Here is a 15,188-nt window from a genome sequence, read left to right on the forward strand (position 1 = left end):
CATGAGGACCACCATAGAGTTACCTCTGCTGCAGAGGATAAGTTCATTAGAGTTACCAGCCTCAGAAGTTCAAGTTACAGACACATCTCAACATCAAGTGCTCAGAGGAGACTGTGTGAATCAGGCCTTCATGGTCTAATTGCTGAAAAGAAACCGCTACTAAAAGGACACCAATAAGAATAAAATACGTACTTGGGCCAAGAAACACAAGCAATTGACATTAGACCGGTGGAAATCTGTCCATTAATCTGATGAGTCCAAATGTGAGATTTTTGGTTCCAACCACCATGTCTTTGTGAGACGCAGAGTAGGTGAATGGATGATCACAGAATGTGTGGTTCCCACTGTGAAGCATGGAGGAGGAGGTGTGATGATGTTGTGGTGCTTTGCTGGTGACACTGAGAGTGATTTATTTAGAATTCAAGGCACACTTAACCAGCCTGTCTACCACAGCATTCTGCAGCAATACGCCATCCCATCTGGTTTGTGCTTAGTGGGACTATCATTTGTTTTAAAACAGGACAATGACCCAACACACCTCCAGGCTGCGTAAGAGCTATTTGTTCAAGAAGGAGAGTGATGGAGTGCTGCATCAGATGACCTGGCATCCACAATCACCTGACCTCAACCCAATTGAGATGGTTTGGGATGAGTTAGACCGCAAAGTGAAGGAAAAGCAGCCAAAAGGTGCTCAGCATATGTGGGAACTCCTTCAAGACTGTTGGAAAAGCATTCCATGTGGAGCTGGTTGAGGGAATGCCAAGAGTGTGCATTGCTGTCATCAAGGCAAAGTGTGGCTACTTTGAAGAATCCAACAAGTAAAATATATTTTGATTTGTTTAACACTTCTTTGGTTAGGACATGATTCCATATGTGTTATTTCATAGTTTTGATGTCTTCACTATTATTCTACAATGTAGAAAATCGTTTTTTTTTAAAGAAAGAAAAACTCTTTAATGAGTAGGTGTGTCCAAACGTTTGACTGATACTGTATATAAAGTTAATATTGGAATGCAAAATCTAAATTGAATACATTTCAGCTATATATCTGACATGGTACAGAGAGGTGTCTTATTTTTGTTAAGACCATAATCATGTGTGTGAGGTGTATACTTTTGATTCAAAGTAGATTTGTTTAAGACTACCAAGAAACACTCTGTGTGACCCTGATTTAGCCCACTGCAATAAAAGGTTCAAGATAAATGAATTAATCAAAATAAGTAATTCATCAAAAGAGGCCAACATTCAGTACCACAGCAACAAGGGGGAACAAGTATACACAGGTAAATAGTCTAGCTGCTGCTGTTTAGGAAAGAAAGACTCACACAACAACATCGGTCTCTACGTGGGTGCTGGAGTTGGCATGAACATGCTTTCTGCTCTATCAAAAAAAGTGTTCTGATGTGTGATCATGAGAACACATGAAAGTGTCACTTTGCACTTTAAAACGAGTTGTTTTTATTTTGTCTTCTTCACACTGAAATCCACAAGTGTGAATGTTCTTCAAGACAAAACAACTTAAGACTCACTAACAGTTAACCATTAGCCCCGCCCGCCCTTAATACCTGCCTTGTGATCAGTGTTGAACATGTAGTTCAACGAGTAATAAAACTACATTTTGCAGTAGCTTGGTGGTAGTTCAACTAAATTCAAATCGAGGTAGTGTTTTCAGTAGTTGATTACTTTTTGTCTATGTAGCAGTGTAGCTAACTACTGGAACAACACTACTTTTTTTTGCAAAAATGTGATTAAATATGGTTGCCTAATTTTCACTTGACACATTGCTTTTGTGTTTAATAGGCTAAGTTACACATTCTGTTAACATATGACCACAAAGATATCTGTTCTTGCAATTTGTAGTCTGTGACATTTCTGATTTGCATACTGTATGATCATTTTTAACGCAGTAGTTTGGATGTAGTGAACTACTTTTTCAAGGTAACTTTAGTTGAGTAAACTATAGTTTTCGTAGGGGTAACTTTTGTGTAGCTTAACTTCATTTGGTGTGAAGTAATTGGTAGCTTGGTAAACTATCTTTTCAGAGTAGTATCCCCAACACTGCTTGTGATGTCCTCTCTACATTAACCATAGTTTAATAAGTATGGAATTACCACACACCAGCATAGGACAACTGAATGTTAACTATTTATAATGGCATTTTAAGTTTTCAGCCTTTTACAGTAACATTAACCTACTGCTGACTTTACAGAGAATTACTTGACTATGAGTGTGCTTCTGGGATGTCCCCATGATTGACAGCTGAGATAGCTCTTATTTGTTTGACGAAATGCTTTCTTTCCTAGATGCAGAGCAGGCAAAGAGTAGAGAAACTGTGGGAAAATAATATTCAAAGTAATACAAGCACTGTATAGCATCTCTATATAAAAAATATATAAAAAATCAGTGGAGGCTGCTTGCATCAAATAGGGCATTATTAAGTGCATCTGCAGACAAATGATGGCCAAACTGAAACATTTGAAGAATTCAAACAAAACGATAATAGATCAGGTATAACTCTCCATAATGATGGTATCCTTCTAGACAGAACGGATGGAAAGGAAAATAACGCCACCTGTTGTCTCAGGTGAAATACTCCAGAGGTGTCTACTTTCACAGCCTGATCGAGTTACACAAGACATACTTGTCTTGTTATGCTGAAAACAGGAGGGTGAAAGGGGTATTCATCGCAATCGTCTTTCCAAAAAAACACTTGCATAAAAATAGATATGATGATTTACGATGTGTCATAAACATTGAGAGTGCATGATATTTCAGTTGTTCCAAAATATCCATAATCATCATCTAGCCCCGCCTAGTTGGGTTGGTACTGAGGTGAGCCTGTGCTATAAACAGGTCACCAGACGAGCTAGTGAACCCAAAGGTATGAGGACGGTGACTTCATCAGGTACTTCTAGGATATTTTGACAGAAAGCGGTCTACGTTTTGACACATTTACGCACAAGACAAGACTTCATCTGAGGACGTGCCTGTTTTTACTTGAGATTCGGATACAATTTGGATAGAAAACTAGCAGTAGGCTATAGGATAAATAATAATAGACAACATGAAACTTGAAGTATTCTGTGGAAACCACCACAACGAGGTGAAATCTTTGCAGGAGCTGTGCAGCGATGCCGAGGGCAGCGTCCGCTCGCCTCTCTCCGGTGAGGAAGAGTTGGGTTCGGATGGGGACTGCGTGGCGCACAGCCCGCCACCTGTCACACCCGGCGTAGACGGCATAGGCATTGGCAAACCGTACATACGGAGACCAAAACCTCCGTACTCTTACATCGCACTGATTGCCATGGCTATCCGTGACTCAACATCTGGTCGTCTGACTCTGGCAGAGATCAATGACTATCTGATGAAAAAGTTTCCATTTTTCCGGGGCAGCTACACTGGTTGGAGAAATTCGGTGCGCCACAACTTGTCACTTAACGACTGTTTTCTAAAGGTCCTCCGGGACCCGTCCAGACCCTGGGGAAAAGACAACTACTGGATGCTGAATCCTCACAGCGAGTACACCTTCGCTGACGGAGTGTTCCGACGCAGGAGAAAGCGCATCAATAAAAAGACAGGCAAAGAGCAAAACGTCTCCGACCATGCTGCCGACGAGAACGCGCAAGTCACCATCACATCCACACCCCCTGCCACTAAAACCGGACCCAGCAGTGCCAAGTTCTCCAGTTCCTTCGCTATAGACAGTATCCTCAGCAAACCGTTCAAGAGACAGGAGTGGGCAGAGGATTCTCCCACCGTTGCTGCATTACCGTGGCCCGGTTACACTCAGATGATGCCACACATTATGAGAGGATCACCTGTCGCCTTGCCACATCACGCCCAGTCGATGTTCCATGTGGACTCATACGCTGCGCATGTGCTGAGGGCATACGGTGGTGGATTTTATTCAGAGAGGGACAATCGCAAAGACAGTTACCCCGCAGAATACTATTCAAAGGCATAATCAGTTTACCAGAAAATCTCTACAGTACCATCGCCAACTACTTAAAAAAAAACTGACGCTTACCACCTATTAGAAATAGAACGTTTGTTGTCGTAATGGACCCGAGGAGTGTAGCAAATGGAATGAAAACACTGGGTTTGCACTTGTGTACTTTAGTTATTATTGTGTATCAACTAAATGCATTTTATTGCATTACCTTAAATGTGGACAACCAGTCACCTACACAGGGCGTCGTATTATTTCATCAGGACATTTTAGTATGGACATTTAGTGTGGGAAGGAGTAGGCTTTATGTCATTCCTTTGAGGTTCTGTGGTAATTTCCCTTTAAATCAAGGGCATTTTTTTGTGCTATACAGTGTACAGTTTATGATGTATAGATTATAGGCTATTTATGTCGTTGGTTTGTTGAAAAGTTGTTACTTTCGACAATTAGTTGAGCTTCAGAACATGCTGTTTATAACATTTGGCATGTAATTTGTGCTAGTCGAGCTGTTTGTATGTTTTTATTTTAAAAAACACGATTAATATTTGTAATAAAGAGAAACTTTAACGTTGAAATGTGATGTGTTTCTATCTTTATTATCTTATTGAATCCATAGCGCATAGATTGTGAAAAAAGAAGATATACAAGATATCTGCCCTACAAGTTGTTTGCAAGAAAAATTATATTCAAAACGGCAAAATGAAGGGAACCTTTGAGAAATTAATTATGAATGATTAAATCCCAACATACCGTCAAAACCACTGACAGGTGTTGTAGGCCTGCAGGTGCATTTAAAAATACATGTAAAAATTGCCTAATCGACTTGGTCTAATATCCAACCCTTTTCAAAACACTGCTTTACCATTACTATCAAGGCGACATATTATTAGGCTAATTTTATTCGCTCGCTGTCAAATTGAAATTGATTGGGACATGCGCGTGACATGATGCATAATTCGTAATGCTTCGTTGACTGAAAGCTGTCATTCAAAACGTATCCCTATCATTGTCAGCACTCAAACAATGAATGTGCTGAATGAAACACGTTGATAATGTTGTAAATATTCTTACAGTATAGGCTATTGTCGTCTCGCCTAGACTATCGCTATATGAAATAGCATAAACACATTAAAAGGGAAACCAGGGTAGGAAGGCCAGAGAAGGGAAATAAGGACGGACGGAAGTACAAGGAAGGAGGACCTGAAGATATCGAAAAGGGTTGCGAAAGGCTAGGCTAATGGTAGGCTAATAGTAGACTAATGGTAGGCTATATATATCACATCTCACTTTAATAAATCACTAAACATGATCCGGTCCCGCTTAAAAATGACGTTCAGCTTATAAAGGCTTCATAAAACCTTCGCAATGCCTTCATAAGAACTACAGAAATGTGTTACAAACAATCTATAACCTTCTGTCGTGCTTTATAAAGGGTTCCTAAATATCGCATAACTGTGTGACATAATCACCAATGTCAAATGTGAAATAACCCACTATGTCAAATATGATTTAAACACCTGCTTTATAAATTGTGACATATTGTGCTAAAAGATGGCAGACACTCTTTATTTGAAGTCATAGTCACATTACACCTAAGGGCTGGTAGACCAAACCATCAAAAATGAAAAGCATTACTCGTTTGTACAACCTACCAACCAATCATCTCCTACAACACCTTCCGCCACGTGTCGTTTGCACTTCTGTCCTATCGGACCGACGTCTTGGCAATAAAGAGATGTTTGGTAACTCTTATTGGGATAGTTTTCCTCACACGCGCGACACACATTGGCTGTAAGGGTGTAGTCTTTCTTCTTCTCGGTAAAGCCATTAATAAATAGCTAGCTATGTCCTTTGCTAATTAGCTAGCTGGAAGGTAGGGCCTGTTGTTTTTTCTCTCCCTTGAGGCCAGGGGGAATGGTTTCCACTAGATAGCACAGCCACAAGGCTTAATTGTAAAAATGTACGAGGACAAAAATGAGTTTATTGGTCTTAATTTCAGGTTAGGTTAGGCATAAGTTTAGCAGTGTGGTTAAATTGTGGAAATGGGCAGAGTTGAGCCACAATTCTGACTTTGTGGCTGGGTTAACTAGTGACGACCAGGTTTAATGTTTTTGCTAGCAAAGAACATAGCCTGATGACAAATACTTGACTCAGTAAGGTCGTTCCCGTTGAATTATATAGTCACTCCCACTAAGGTCCAGGTTTGAATGGTTGATATCCCAGGCTTGTATATGATGTGTGAGCAATAGCGTTAAATGTACTGTAGTCTACAAAAGGAAATTCAACATAAGGAACTTGAAAGTATCTTTATTCTGGAACCAAGATACATGTTCCTCAGTACACAAACAAGCACACAACAATATAACGAGTCATACTGTGCAGGTGCTGGGCCCAGTCAGGTCTTTGACATATTCACCCACTCCCCCACTGAAAGATCAGCCACAAAATCATGCCACCTTTGTAACAGGTTGTATTCAAGCCCTAGTCTCCATTATGGGAACAGAAGAGGAATGCCTGTTGCAGTAGTCTCAGGTAGGACTACTCCAAATTATCTTGGCTCTGACACACACACGCACACACACTTAAACTCGGGCGTTGCTGGTCCATCAACCCATCTAAATACCTCTCACACCGTACAGCAACCTGTAGATCATGAGAACCATAGATGTATAATCTATTTATTGACAATGTATGTAGTGTCCTGTAATACTTTAAAGTGAGACTCCTTCGGTCAATCATAACTTATCCATAAGGACTCTATATCACATGACACTGAACTTACTTTAAAGTCAGACACCTTTGGTCATTCATAACACATACTAACAGATACTAACAGCTAAAACAAAGAAATATTAAATATTATTTTTACATTTTTAAAACAATACAAATACTTTAAGTCTAAAAAAGTCCAGCAATGCAATTACATTGAACATTACACAGGGCTACGAATAGAATAGCTTGTCCCTGAGCTGGTGGACAGATGGTTCTTGTCTCTGCCTGCTGGAGGTAGACAGTAGCATGCAGTAAGTAGCATGTTGGTTCCAACCTTAAAAGTAACCACAAAGAAAGTTAGCAGGTCTGTTAGAAAATACCTTTGCCACACCATCTGGTTAAGGACATTTCTGTGCTGAACCAGAAATACTCTAAATGGGGGAGATGAGAAACTCATTTTGATTCGTTTTATTAGAGTCCTCTTAAATTTACAAATCTCATGACATGACTATGAGACATTGATGTTTATTGGGGGATTTGTATTTAGTTGAGCCTGTTAGTTGGCTACATTTTGTGTTGGTATAGTTAGCTAGCTATGTAACTTAGCTGGCTAGCAATTGCTGTGCAGTCCCCAAAATGATTTGAAATAACGATTGAGGTAGCTATGTAATATAACTCATTGCTTAACTACTATAAACTAAATTAAATTACAATAGATAACGCTTAACTTACACATTTTTTGCTGTCCAGTGGCACCACAAGTGGGAATTTGATTTGCGAATACCATCACATGGGGGCTTACTGCACTGCAGAAACACCAGTGAACCAAACAACAGTGCATGCTTTAAATGGGAATTAAAGGGAAACTACACTCAAAAATGTACGTTTCGAAGATTTTTCCCGGACCTCTTAAGGGGTCCATGGTTGCATTTTAAGCATTGTTGTGAACGCAGAAAATCTAATTTTGTGGTTTCTCTATTAAAAAAAGTGTGAGAAAGCCAGAAAAAAAATTGGGTAAATCCGAAACCTGGAAAACAAATGCAAGATAATCAAATGTGCGGAAAAAAATGTATGAATTAGGCAAAAGAGAAAAACTGATTTAAAATGCACTACTAAGTTTTATTTTTTTTGCTATGCAAGACTGCACTTTCGAGCGTGTCATCCTGCAGCACAGCATTATGGGGAAAGTTAAGGTCAGGTACAATATTGGCTATGCACCAAGACGGAAAGAGGTTGGGCGAAACTATAAATGTTTTAGAGTAATATATATGCCATTTAGCAGACACATTATCCAAAGCAACTTACAGTAATGCGTGCATACATTTTTACATATTGGTGGTCCCGGGAATTGAACACACTATATTGGCGTTGCAATGCTCTACCAAGATGCTTGACAAGGTTAATATGATTTCTAGAGTCTTTATTAAGCGTTGCTTATGCCACCCTTCATAAAGCACAGGTTTATGTCCTATTTGACATAGTGGGTTATGTCACATTTGACTTTGCTGGTTATGTCACACAGTTATGCCACATTTATGAACCCTTTATAGTGCATGAAATAAGGTTATATATGATTTGCAACACATTTATGTAGTGTTTATGAGGTCTTTATGAAGGCTTTATGAAGCCTTTATAAGCTGCAGGTCATCTAAAGCGGGACCAATGATCCAATAACATGAGTTATATCCCTTCAAATGTTTCATATATATTATTCGAGATTTAACCTAACATTGTTACGAATATCACAGTAGGCAACTTCATATGTAGGCCTATTGCGTTACAAGAATCATTAATAACTATCGTTATTTGCAAAAATAAGTTGGCATACTATTACTACTAATCATAATAATAACAACTACAACAATAATAATACATTCAGCTATGATGTTCTTTATATAAATTATGTTTATCATTATTAATGTGGCACAAATGTCATTATTAATTGGTTCCTGTATTGGGGCAGAAATACGCCAAATTATTTTTCTGTGTCCGAGAAGCTTGCTGTGTGTGATACAGACATTCAGTATATAAATATATATATATATTCTGTCTGAAGTTACAAATAGCCGACGCCTCAAATAGAGACACATGAGCAGGGTGAGAGAGAATCACGATGTAGACTTTAAGTGGATTTCAGTCCACATCGATTTTTTGTTAGATTTTTACCAAGACGATATGGCAGTATCTCTCATTCTGTGCGTTACATTTTCAAAACCTTCCAAGTATTCTTCTGTGACTGAGACAAAAAAGTTCCTTGAACCAGCTGTGCATCCTGAACGCAGCGGGGTTATTATTGCCGGAAATTCTGAGGAGATTATGTTCTCTACCTTTGTTTTTATAATGAAAAATGATCTTATCTCCACATCCTTGTTTGGTTAGGAGTTTGAGCTTGTCATTTCTAACTGTTGCATCAAAGCTATTGGCTTAAAATACCTTACTGTTATTACACATTCAACGGGTAAGACAAATTGCTAACACCGCGTCTCCAAATAGCTTCAATGTCGTCATTAAATCTTTGACTTGATCATTTTGTTATTTTCCTGTATTCCCTTATAGGAATATAAATGCATATTTGGTTCAATTATATTGTATGTACAGCCAAAGGTGTCGTCTATCCATGTTTCCTCGATTATTTGTTTATTTAGATTGCCTGAACTGACTTGAATTTCATTTGAACTTATCCTGATCACATTAATTGGGAGAGGCGACACTTCCTACCAGTTTTCGTTTGACCTTCTTTTGTTTCCCCAAACATAATCTCCTTACAAGCATTGTGTATGCATTACGCATGGTACAATGTTCCCCAGCAAATGGGCACAATCGGCATGCATGCATGGTTTCTTCTTTTACATTATAAGGCCTAGACTCATTTGTTTAGCTTCTAGATAATTATACACTCAAAACGACAGAACAATAACAACAAAATAACATCATAATCATCATCATTAGGGTACTATAAATATGGAAACATTTACATCTATCTCCAAGACCTCATTTGGATCTGTGCAATTAATTCAGCTCTCCGGGGATATGATCCAGGCTCGAGCCCGTAAACTGACACTCGCGCGATGTGTGTGGTATACTGGCAGCGCCTGATGGAAAAAGCATGCTTCCACTCATGGCAAAGTCCTATCCTGAACATCCCCCAACAAATTAACACGACAACTAAGGACTATTATTACCTTTGCTAGACAAAACCGCAAGCTCGAAGAAGCTCTGACTGTCCAGCAAAATACTATTATCTGTAGTTATCTACTCTTCTTGTATTTTTTTCCATCTTCAAGTACATCATAGGTCCAATGTGCTATCATTCAAGCGCAACCTATTTTGAATAAGGACAACAGAGAGCATCATGAATGAACACAATAATTAATTAATTAGAATACTATCACAGTATATATATTATACAATATAATATATATATATTGTACAACTAAACTAGAATTCTACTAAATAGAATAGGGCTATACTGTGTTTCTGTCTCTGGTATATAAGCAAGCGGTGTCATAGTTAATTTGGAACCATTGCCTTCATCGTTTGGCTGTTGCAGTGTTGACTGCAGTGTCTAAATAAGTTTGATAAATGGTGTAATTGCGTGTATTAGAGTTGTGAGGAGCGGGTGGGAGGAGGTCTCTGTTAGTCCTCTGCTCTGCGCTGTGTTATGTGTGGCTCTTGCTAGAATTATGTCTGGACGGAGGCCAGATCTGGCAGGGGTTGGATCTGGAGATCCTAGCGATTTCTTAGAGGGATTTAACCGGGATCTATAGGGCAGAGAGAGATTGAAGAATTGATAGGTGGTCGAGTTTTGTTTGGCCGAGTGGGATATGCGCAGGAAAGTCGAAGAGCTTTATGTTTCCCCTCATAAAGGGTTATTTCCAGAGATGGCCACAGTGAGACGGAGTTGGAGCAGCGGCCACACCGATATACAGCTGTTTTTCCTGATTATAACAGCAATACACGTGCAGTGAATCGCCACTGGACACTAACTTCTCCGATTATCCATTTGGAAACATATTTTCTAGAACGTCTGAAGTAGCTGACTGAAGAGGATTTGGTGTAGCCTACTTCTTAGACATTTCAGAGCAGTATTAGACATTTCAGGTCAGTGGAACAAAAGTCGAGCAAGGCATTGGTCATAGCCTACACGTGTCCTTCTGTGTCTCTAAAGTGGACGCAAACATGACGACTGAGAGCTCACAGCAACATCTGGTCCCGTCTCATCCTCTGAGATGCAGCCCAGCAGCCGGAGTGATGCACGCCACACCGATGAGCGCACAGCCAGTGGCGGAGAGCTCAACAAATGCATCAACCAAAGGGAAAAAGGGCAACTCTGGCTTGAGGCGACCTGAGAAACCGCCCTATTCATACATCGCCCTCATTGTGATGGCTATCCAAAGCTCCCCGACAAAGACGCTTACTCTGGCAGAAATATATCAGTTCCTTCAGGCCCGTTTCCCGTTCTTTATGGGGTCTTACCAGGGCTGGAAAAACTCAGTGAGGCACAACCTGTCTTTAAACGAGTGCTTCATCAAACTGCCTAAGGGCCTCGGCAGACCAGGGAAGGGCCACTACTGGACTATAGACCCGGGCAGCGAGTTTATGTTCGAGGAGGGATCCTTCCGTCGCAGACCTCGCGGATTCCGTAGGAAATGCCAAGCTCTGAAACCAATGTATCGAATGATGAATGGCATCGGTTTTGGAGCGTCGATACTTCCCCAAAACTTTGATTTCCAGAACCCCTCCGCGTCCTTGGCATGTCATGCCAACGGTTACAACCTGGACGTGATGGGGAACACGATGCCAGGGAGCTACGACGGGCTGGGTGGAGGGCATCATGTCCCTCATATGTCACCAAGCCCCGGGTCCACCTACATGGCGGCTTGTCAGGTGGCGTCTAATGGAGACTACTGCCCGGACAGCAGTAGTAGCCCTTTGCACACCTCCCCGGCTGCGATGGCAGTGGGCACTTTGGACTGTCATTCTCCCTACGCCAGTGCTTCTCCCTACGCCAGTGCCCCCTCACACTGGGCATCACCTGGTGTGTCTCCATATATCAAGCAGCAATCCCTGGCCTCAAACAGTCCCACATCCTCCGCCTTGCACTCCAGCATGTCCCCATACTCTCTGGAGCAAAGCTATATCCATCACAACGGAAGGGACTCATCTGACATTTCAGGTAGGCTTTACTTTCCTGTCAATATAGGCGAACACAGTCTTTAATTGGTGCAATATATGGCCAATTATAAAATATACAACTCGTATACAACCAATCGTCCACTCCGATGGATAGTTTGCATTAAATAGTTCGTATTTATATGAGCTATTTTATTTGTAAGTAGTCGAGATGGGCAATTGCAAATTGCGAATCAGAGGGAAGTAGACATCTGGCCTAGTTAGGCAACACGGACATTTGTCCACTTATGACCAAAATACTATTACAGAACTATGAAAATATGACTAAAAATAGAAACAATAAAGTCCTATTTCTAACAATATTAAAGCAAATGCTATTGCCAAGATTAACAGAATCATTCCCAATAAAGTTGAACACGTAGCCTAGATTTTATTTTCAAGTCCTTATTGAAAATGCTCCAAACAACAATATGTGACATGACAATAATATGACAACACCCAATTATGTGTAAATTAATATACAACAATATATCTATGTCAACACTGAATACAGTTTTACCTATCTATAAAAATGGTTTATTGTGACCATTGTGAACATGTGACCTTTACTTAATGGTCTCCGAAAGGTTTACACTTATTGAACAACACATAAATGGTATAACGGTAATATTACTGAATTAAATAAATAGGTTCAACAGAAACACCACTGCTGTTTCTGAAATAGTTATAGATTTTACAGATATTAGGCTAAAGCAGCATTATCCCAATACTGTCGTGTACGTAATACATATAAGGCAAATTCAGGACTAAATAGAAAGCAAAGTAATTATGGTATATATTTCAAATGTGATGAAAATAGAACGACACTCACAAAATTCTGAAATGCCAACCTTAAATATACAAATAGGTCTACTATTTTCACATTTTAAAGTAATGTTTCATAAATTCGTTTGTTTTTCGTGATCATGTATGCTCTAAATGATCTGCATGTTTAAGGAAAAATTCAAGCCTACCATTTTATAAAAATAATTGGAGTATATTCCATTTAGATAAATACAACGTCCAAATATTGGCACCTATAGACTGAAACACACGCCATGGGTTGCAGTCATTATGCGTATTAGAATAAGTTGTTGTAGTATTTACAAGGTTTGTGTTTGACTGTCACGTCTCTTCCATCTGTTTGCAGTGGGATTATCTCGATACTCAAGCCCTTCATCGCCAGTGTGTGACAGGAAAGATTTTTTTTTAAACTTTAACGGAATTTCTTCGTTTCACCCGGCGACTGCCAGTGGATCATACTATCACCAGCTACATCACCATCACCAGAGCGTCTGTCAGGATGTCAAGCCATGCATCATGTGAAATAAACGCAATAAGACCATTGCCATCTTGGATGAAGCTCACATGAACTACACTATATACAAGCTCTACGCTTATACCATTTGTCCCTTGCCAAGTCCGGTACAAATATCTAAGACGAATTAGGGGAATGTAGGCTATGTATACATAACGTATTTGTCTCTGAGAAGGTCTGTGTCACGACACCATTCCGGAGAATTTAAAAACGACTGAGTGCATGAAGTAAAAATTGAAAAAATGCATGTATTGCCATTGTCCAACACGTCAATCACGGCTCAGACAGCTCGTCCATGCCATGATCTATTCAGAAGTTATTGTATCATTCAATATTGTAGGTTAGTGTGTGAGTACCAGTTATCGACATGGATAAAATGTAATATCCAACCACATTAAATGTGTTTACTTAAAAATACATGCACATTCACCCCGGGTTATCTTTAGCTATTTGCACTTACATCTAGACCCCAGAGTTTTCTTTTTTTTAAAGATTTCGCTGTAGGCTACAGCAAGCCAATAAATATATATATTTGAAAACTGTTTGGGTTAGTTTTTATTCAAAGGTAAATGTATACAGCAAGGGAATTATTTCCCAAGATTGCGTTTGAGACAATTTTACCACTTTATGACAATGAGGTGTTTTGGTATGTTGTTTTTGTTATTGCAAACCTTAATATAACTGTCGTTATTGTTATAGCATATTATTTTAATTCAATGAATGCACTGTTTACAAATAATTACACAACATATTAATACCTATAATGTATTATTCAGCATAAACTGTACAAATGCAATGTTTGATTTAGTTATCAATCAGTAGCCTTGCGAAACATGAATATTAGATGGACATTTCAATTAGAAATGTAATCAAAGGTAAAGTTACATTGCAACAATGAGAATGGGAACCCTGGTGAATGGTGAATCGGGGAAAACACGAGAGCCAAGCAAATCCACATCCCTAAAATCTGATGTCTTAAAAAAAAGCATAGCTAAAATTACGACCACAGGCAGCTCACCTTCTCCATACTACATACAACTGAAACCTAGTACTAATTTAACCCTCCTATTGTGTTCGTTTCATGTTCTGTGTTTCCAGTCCAAAATTACCGCCCCATTATAGCTGATTATAAATCCATAATAACACATATATTATCACCTCATGTTGTGTTACATCTTTTGATCAACTTAAGTTCTTGTAAACATTACAAGTTTTGAACTTCTATTTGCTATTTATGGCCTGTAGGCCTCATTGACCTGAGCTCATACAACCTGTTTTTGTGTAAAAAAGAAAGAAAGCATAAGGTATGGATTATTTTGACTATAACAAATACTCAGATGAAACATATTGTGCTATTTATCACAGACTACTTTATGTCAAAGTTTAACAAGGACTTTCTCCTCCTCACCAGTGTCACGATCAAAGATATGTTCAAGAGCCTCACATACAGTATATCGTTTGGTCATTGTGCTGCCACAGAATGAATTGTGAGAAAGGCCTCAAAAAAGCTTTATATACCAGAGCTGCGAGAAAAGTTCTATATATTACTGAAACAATGTTGCGACTGTTTGTGAGAATGCCAACAGGAGTGGTTCCCGTGGGGAAAATATTATATTGGGGGTTGCCATGGAAGCCAAGAAGGGGAGTGAGGTGTGTGTGTGTGTGTGGGGGAGGGGGGGGGGGGGGGGGGATTAATGGGCTTGTGCCTGAACTCAATTTTATACACTAATTGTAGTCTCATCCATTCACTTCTAATGACCGGTCAAAAATGACCGGGAACACCACAAGTGTACAAAAGTTACATAAAACACTCAAAATGAAATGAAAATCATCTAAATATATTGTGTGTGTTCAGATGCCCTGTGTGGACAAAGTCATGGAACCTTGTGACAATCAGATTAAATTAATTAAATTTTTCAGAGAGAAACCTCGTAAATCGGTCGAATTCGACCGGAACCCACCAGGAGTGTTAACATCGACAAATGTAGAAACATTGCGGTTGAAAACCTCATTCATGCTCTCTTCATGCTAGAGATA

General features: G+C 39.4%; 2 protein-coding genes across 2 annotated transcripts; both read left to right on the top strand.

Annotated features, from left to right (window-relative positions):
- The first annotated feature begins 2,857 nt into the window (after positions 1-2,857).
- Positions 2,858-4,524, top strand: foxq1a (forkhead box Q1a). The gene has a single exon (XM_021613504.3). The coding sequence runs from the start codon at positions 3,065-3,067 to the stop codon at positions 3,962-3,964; it is 900 nt and encodes a 299-aa protein (XP_021469179.3). The 5' UTR covers positions 2,858-3,064; the 3' UTR covers positions 3,965-4,524.
- Positions 4,525-10,289: 5,765 nt separating this feature from the next.
- Positions 10,290-13,690, top strand: foxf2a (forkhead box F2a). The gene is made up of 2 exons (XM_021613505.3): positions 10,290-11,837; positions 12,984-13,690. The coding sequence occupies exons 1-2, from the start codon at positions 10,841-10,843 to the stop codon at positions 13,157-13,159; spliced, it is 1,173 nt and encodes a 390-aa protein (XP_021469180.1). The 5' UTR covers positions 10,290-10,840; the 3' UTR covers positions 13,160-13,690.
- Positions 13,691-15,188: the final 1,498 nt, after the last annotated feature.

Source organism: Oncorhynchus mykiss, chromosome 8, assembly GCF_057628025.1.
Source record: "Oncorhynchus mykiss isolate SJ-2025 chromosome 8, ASM5762802v1, whole genome shotgun sequence".
Lineage (NCBI taxonomy): Eukaryota > Metazoa > Chordata > Actinopteri > Salmoniformes > Salmonidae > Oncorhynchus > Oncorhynchus mykiss.

Coding starts and splice junctions, on each gene's coding strand:
- foxq1a (XM_021613504.3), top strand. CDS start 3,065: ATGAAACTTGAAGTATTCTGTGGAAACCACCACAACGAGGTGAAATCT.
- foxf2a (XM_021613505.3), top strand. CDS start 10,841: ATGACGACTGAGAGCTCACAGCAACATCTGGTCCCGTCTCATCCTCTG. Junction 11,838..12,983: donor GGACTCATCTGACATTTCAG/GTAGGCTTTACT, acceptor ATCTGTTTGCAG/TGGGATTATCTCGATACTCA.